The sequence below is a fragment of the Cyclopterus lumpus genome, chromosome 4, assembly GCF_009769545.1.
Source record: "Cyclopterus lumpus isolate fCycLum1 chromosome 4, fCycLum1.pri, whole genome shotgun sequence".
NCBI classification, from domain to species: Eukaryota; Metazoa; Chordata; class Actinopteri; order Perciformes; family Cyclopteridae; genus Cyclopterus; species Cyclopterus lumpus.
Genome location: NC_046969.1, coordinates 9410425 through 9416424, shown reverse-complemented (window position 1 = coordinate 9416424; position 6000 = coordinate 9410425). Strand labels below are relative to the sequence as shown.

The window sequence follows — 6000 nt, the reverse complement described above, 5'->3', positions numbered from 1 at the left end:
AAAGGGAACCCATAATGCCCCAGTGAAGCTGTGGCACATCAACGAAAGTGAGGCACAGAGGCCCGTCTACTGAGAAGCATTACTATTGCCTTACAGAGAGCGCTGGTAAAATACGCCTTACCAGCCTGTGTGTATAAGCCCATTAGGAGGGAACTATGCATACATTACAAAATGTGGCATTTTATCAGCATGTCTTTCACATTTTCCATTCACATTTTTTGGCGTCTATTCTTCTGTATACATTCAATACCTACACTGTCTTGCATCTTTCAAAAGCCAGTCTCTCTCTCTCTCTCTCTCTCTCTCTCTCTCTCTCTCTGTGTGTGTGTGTGTGCGTGCGTCAAGATGACGACTTCCGTTCATACTGCACTTTTGTCCGCATGTTAATAGTGGTTGCTTTGCTCCCTTGCCACCTTCAGGGTTGCGCGTTGTGAAGTGTTACAGTCCAGCCATTAACATCTCACTTCCTAATACTGACACACTGCAGACAATCCTCGCTATTGGAGTGAACCTGCATGAATATCACCATTTAGAGTCAAAACAAAAGGTTGTGTTGTGGTCAGAAAGAAAAAAAGGAAGAAAAACAATTGGGAAGAAATGCCTGAACTCACATTTCTTTCTTGTAGTTTTTCCGTACAAAGTATGAGGCGAGGCTGCCAAGCTGGGATTGCTCCTATTACATACCAGTAACACCAGGACACCAGTGGTATAGTGTGTGTGTGCTTTTTTTTCTCTTTCTATCACCCCCCCCCCCCCCCCAAATGGTTCCTTTCATGGAAGGAGATCCACAAACCGGTCCCCCGTCGGGTTGCGTCCTGGGCTACGCGGTGCTGCTGCTGGAGCACGGTGTGCTTTGTGTGCTGCCGACACTGTGGGCCGCGCTGCTGTTCTCCGAGGTCGGCTGGGGCTTCTGGACCTGCTGTGTGCCGGCTGTCTCACCTCCACACAGAGAGAGAAATAGGGAGAGGGAGGGAGGGGATTGGACCAAAGGGAGAAAAACAAATGTATATATATTAGCCGAGGTAGGCAGGAGAATGGTGAATCGGTTTGGTTACAGCTACAAATTGCGCTCCTCTGAGACACAAGAACCGCCGTTGTTCTTCTGAAAAAAATAAATGCTGTTTAATCTCCATACTTTTTACTATGACTGTCACTGCTTGACATGCACCTCACACTCTAGCTAAAATAAAATGCTTCATCCCAACGTTTTGTACAAAGCCTTTTGAGGACTCCCACGTTTTTATTAAAAACATCAGATTTTCAGCACAAAGCTCGTTTGCCGAATATGCGAAGCCGTGCCTCTGCGCGACATCTTTCCTTCAACATCTTTGAGCATAATCTGCCACAGATCCACAAAAGTGTTTTTAGATGCTCGGGACCAGAGACGTTTCACCTCACAGAACCCAGAAACAACCCGCCACATCCTCTCTGACGGATGAGAGAGAGAGAGAGAGAGAGAGAGAAAGCGAGAGAGAGGATTTATGTTCCTGGAGTTCATTTTCATTAGTAATCTGGATTCAATTAGCCTGGCGTTAGTAAATAAAGCAGAACAGACGCAAGGACAGGATTGCAAACCACTGACCGGTATATTGTTCTACGTCTAATAAGCATCTTGTTTAGTCGACTCTCGGGATCCGACGGTTCAACTGCAGAGGCGAATGAAAGTGCTTATGAATATTTACGAAAGCGTCTCCCGACAGACAATGAGTTTGCTTTTGAAATGAAGTCTTATTTTCATGTGAGCATTCGGCATTCACAGTTATTACTGCAGCATTTCCCTTGTTTGCTTCCTGGCTCGCTCTCTTTGACAAAGATTTTCCAATCGATGAGTGTGCGTGTGTGTGTGTGTGTGTGTGTGTGTGTGTGTGTGTGTGTGTGTGTGTGTGTGTGTGTGTGTGTGTGTATGACAGCCATATGTGTCCGCGGGCAATCTTATATGGCGCTCCCTCTTTTGGGGCCCCTCGGTCCTTCTAATGTTTACCAGAGCCGAGCTGCCAGCGGTCTTTTCCTCGCAGGGCCGAGGGCTCTACGAAACAAAGAAGGGGACTCGGATCCACCTCGTCTGTCGGGGGGAAATGTAAATCCCAGAGTCTAATATAAATCTTTCTCTAGAGATAAAAGACTGCTTGTATTGTCACAGAAACAGACTGTGTATGAAAACTCTTCATGAAGGGGGGTTCATTGTGTCTTGGCTGCATTGTTTCATCGTCTCTTCTGGAATGCGTTTAGTTTCTTAATCTCCTGCAGCCATGAATTCATCTCAGCCATGAAAACATGACGTTGTTGAAAACGTGTTCTGAGAAAAAATTAAAACACAGAAGCCCCGTTCTCAGTATCACTTGGCATAGTTAAAATTCACAAAGTATTTCAAGTGTCTACACAGAAAGCTCCCTAACACACTAATTTGACAAGTGAAAAAGTGTCTATGTGCATGAGTTAAATCAATAACTTGGTAATAACCCTCGATAGACACAGTTTACTCTTTGCAGAGAGAGGTTTGAGAACACTGTACCTAGACACAGCGCTGCTTTGAGCTAGATGCTAATGTTAGCATGCTGACACGCTCGCAGTGATGCTCACATGCAGGGTGTAAACCTCTTATATGGATCAAAAAGCTCTTATTCTGGGTTTTTATTTTACACCCCATATACTGTATTTTATGAATATGTTTGCGACTAGATGGGCTTCGATAGCCTACAGTTTATTTTCCTGTGGAAATGCACTGAGAAGTGCTTAGTAGCCAATTGGCACTACTGGCGTTAAGGTATTTGTAGTCTGACCTCGCTGCATATAGACTGTGGGTGCCGCGTATCTCACGCCGCATGCTATTGCCCCGTTCCGCTATCTGAGCAATGTATTCGCAGGCGGCGCCGCTACACCGCTCAATACCACGTATTGGTCTAAAGGGAACGCCAACAAGCCAAAGCATTTTTACACAGTACAGTCATTTCATTTGTACAGTCATTTAAAAAGCATTTCAAACTGTACTGTTCGGTATTTTGAAATGGTTGATGAAACACATTAAAACTGTCTGTAACATAACTATATATTTATGTAGGAAATCTGGAAATGTCAATTTCAATTTCAATGTCAATGTCAATGCTTCCAGTGATCGATTTGATCAGACGTGGATATTATAAGAGGTTTGCACTGTATCATGTTAACACCATAGTTTAGCTTCTTAGGATGCTAACATTTGCTTAATAGCACTAAACACAAAGTGCAACTGAGGCGGATGGGAATAGTTATAGCTCTGATCTGAATTCAAAGCGACAATTCATTCTGAGTGGAACAAAACTACAATCTTGAGGAAAGGTCACCAAAGGGACTAGACGCCATCCTTTGGGCATGTAAGCCGCTAGCGTGGCAAAGAAAATTAAGCTGTGCAGTCTATAAAACCGCTTACCTCACTTTAGCGCAGCGTGCGATCCCCTTTATTTTCTAATCTTGTAATCGTGTGTTTGGATTTCAGAACCAATAATGTGTGAAATTTCTCCCCCGTGTGAATTATTCAGCCTGTTTTCACAATCGGCTCAGAATTGTCCGTCCGCACGTTGTTTCACCATTCGAGCAGACACCTTGCCAGACACGACTGCGCGCTGGCAGTATGCAGACCTTCTGAACGCGCCAAGACAACGAACAAAATGTCAAATAATGTATTGCGGGGTGCTTTTCAATGCGCTACACTTCTCATCGCCTTGTATGGAATTGAACCACATCGGCTGCAAAACCTAAAATACAATGCAGATGAGTATGCAACCTAAAAAAGGTCTTTCTCAAGAGGCCATTGTCCTTTAGAGTCGGAGGGGAAAGACCCAGATATGTTTTCATGTTTCATCTCTCTGTGGTCTAAAATACACCACGGATTTTTGGTGGTTGTTTTACATGGAACTGCCAATATTGCCATAAGGCCATGTAAGGCCAAGGAAGCGTGACACGCCCAGCGAAGAGCCTATTTCAATAACAACAACAGGAACATGTTGTGAAAGTCTTTCCAGCGCGACCATCCTTACACCTGTTTCTCTGTGCATGTTCCCTTCTATTATCTTTGGAAAAGCGGCCAATAAGGCACTCTAGGAAACCCATGAAGCTGAAATAAAGTGGCTTTCTAAAGCGGAGCCAATACCAATATTGTGATGAAGATGAAAGGCACTTAAATCTGACAGCTGGTCTGTTCTGCTACATGAAATGCTGTTCGGCAAAACACTTATGGACGTGACTTGGCGAGACCGGAACAGTTTGGCTCCGGATCTTCGCCACGCTCACAACTGTCATTTACTAATCAAGGCCATTTAACACTGTCCAACTGTGAGCTTCGTCCAAACAGTCAACTGAGCGTGAACCTAAACACGCACGTTGTTGTATTTGCCTGAAAAGACATGAGTCAAACATCCTGACCCCGTTTATGAAAGACGTTCATGGCGAACACGGCAACAGGTCAGCGGCACGGCCGATCACCAGTCAAGCGGTAAGGCCGAATGAGAACAGGGCAGCTTCATGCAATGGTGACCTCCAGAGGGCTGCCGGGAGCACACTTCCTCCCCAGGGGTCAGCGGGCTGGGGACCATGGGGAAGATCTTGGCATCTAATGGACGGATTGTGTGTCTTTTCCTGTGAGGGCCCCTCAACCCAACGAGGGGAATTTCCAACTCGTCTCCAGCCATTGTACTGAGAATATTCGCCGACCACCCCGCAGCTCCCGAAAAACATTCAAAGGCAGGAAAGAGAGGAGAAACTCGCTGCTGACCAACAGGATATAATTACAGTAGAGGAGTCAATCTGTTATTGTGAACCGGCCTCTGTCAGCAGCAGGATGTTTGGCATTCCCAGCGGCACATTGCTGGCAGCGGGACACTCGGACATTCCTCTGCATCTTATCTTTCTCATTAGGCGAACGGGGGGGGGCCCCCCGCAGAGCAGCAGGTAAGGCACCTACCTGTGTGCGAGTAGATGAACCACAGGGCTCCGGTCAACAGGGCGCCGATCACGAAGGCCGCGAAGGCGATCCCCACCACCGTCGGCGTGTCCAGCACGTACAGCGCCTCTGCGAGAGACAAAAGCGGAGCACGGTTCACACATGTTGAACGTGACAACTTGGGAATGTTTAAAACCTTTCGAGTCCACGGAGCCCCAAAATGCCCAATCTCCAATGAATAAACATAGACATTACAAAGAAGTGATAGCGTGAGTAAATTGTGTGATGAACCAATCATTTGTTAAATAATGCAAAAATATAAAAGATGCATAATTATTTTTAAGCATTTCACAATTTCTTGCTTCATCTAAAGTCATGTTTTCCATTCACCTGTCAAGCGAATTTGAAACGCGGCTAATTAATAATTAGAATTTCATTATCTATGTCTTATTTGTTAATTTTCCACTGAACATTTTTGGGGCTCCATATAATTCATACATACAAAGAGATGCATGTAATTGTAAACGACAGCGAGGATAATGGAGAGGGGAACTCTTGACTTAAGGGACTTACCGTCATCGTAAGGACCTTGTGGGCTTTGGGTCGCTTTCTGAGAAGGAGTTACTGCAAAACAAGAACAAATGATGACATTTCAATGGATGTTGGCCATCATAGTGATGTATAGTTTGAAAGATACATTTTAATTACTCGAGGTCAGCCCCAGGCCAGAGGACCAGCACAAGACTGATATTGTCCTGTGTTGATAAGCAGCTCTCTGAGGAATGTGACACAGAAACCTGAACCAGGAAAGACGCTGCAAGAGAGCGGCTAGAAGCTGACAGGCTTCCTAAAGGATGAACCTCCTGACTCCCTACTGACCGGTGTATTTCAAGCCATCTGAAAGGCTTTTTATAGGTGGACTTGGCTGCGATGATATCGCAACAAAAAAAAAGTAAAAAGGCGCTTGTGTACGGGCAAACTCAAGAGGCGAGCAGGGTGCACGGCCAAGACTCTGCCACAATGGGAGCTATTCTTGGACAGGACACCTTGGGAATTTTCATATCGCTTAAATGGATGATGACGGG

The 6000-nt window shown here is 45.4% G+C and overlaps 1 protein-coding gene across 2 annotated transcripts in view; it reads right to left on the bottom strand.

Moving 5' to 3' along the window:
• Window positions 1-773: 773 nt before the first annotated feature.
• tgfbr3 (transforming growth factor, beta receptor III) overlaps window positions 774-6000 on the bottom strand; it is a 56712-nt gene continuing 51485 nt past the window's right edge. For both annotated transcript variants that reach the window (XM_034530759.1, XM_034530760.1), the window contains exons 15-17: window positions 5489-5539; window positions 4937-5044; window positions 774-939 (exon numbers count right to left, since the gene is read on the bottom strand). In XM_034530759.1, the coding sequence (XP_034386650.1) occupies window positions 821-939; window positions 4937-5044; window positions 5489-5539 (278 nt within the window). In that variant the 3' untranslated portion in view covers window positions 774-820. The remainder of the gene's footprint in view (window positions 940-4936; window positions 5045-5488; window positions 5540-6000) is intronic.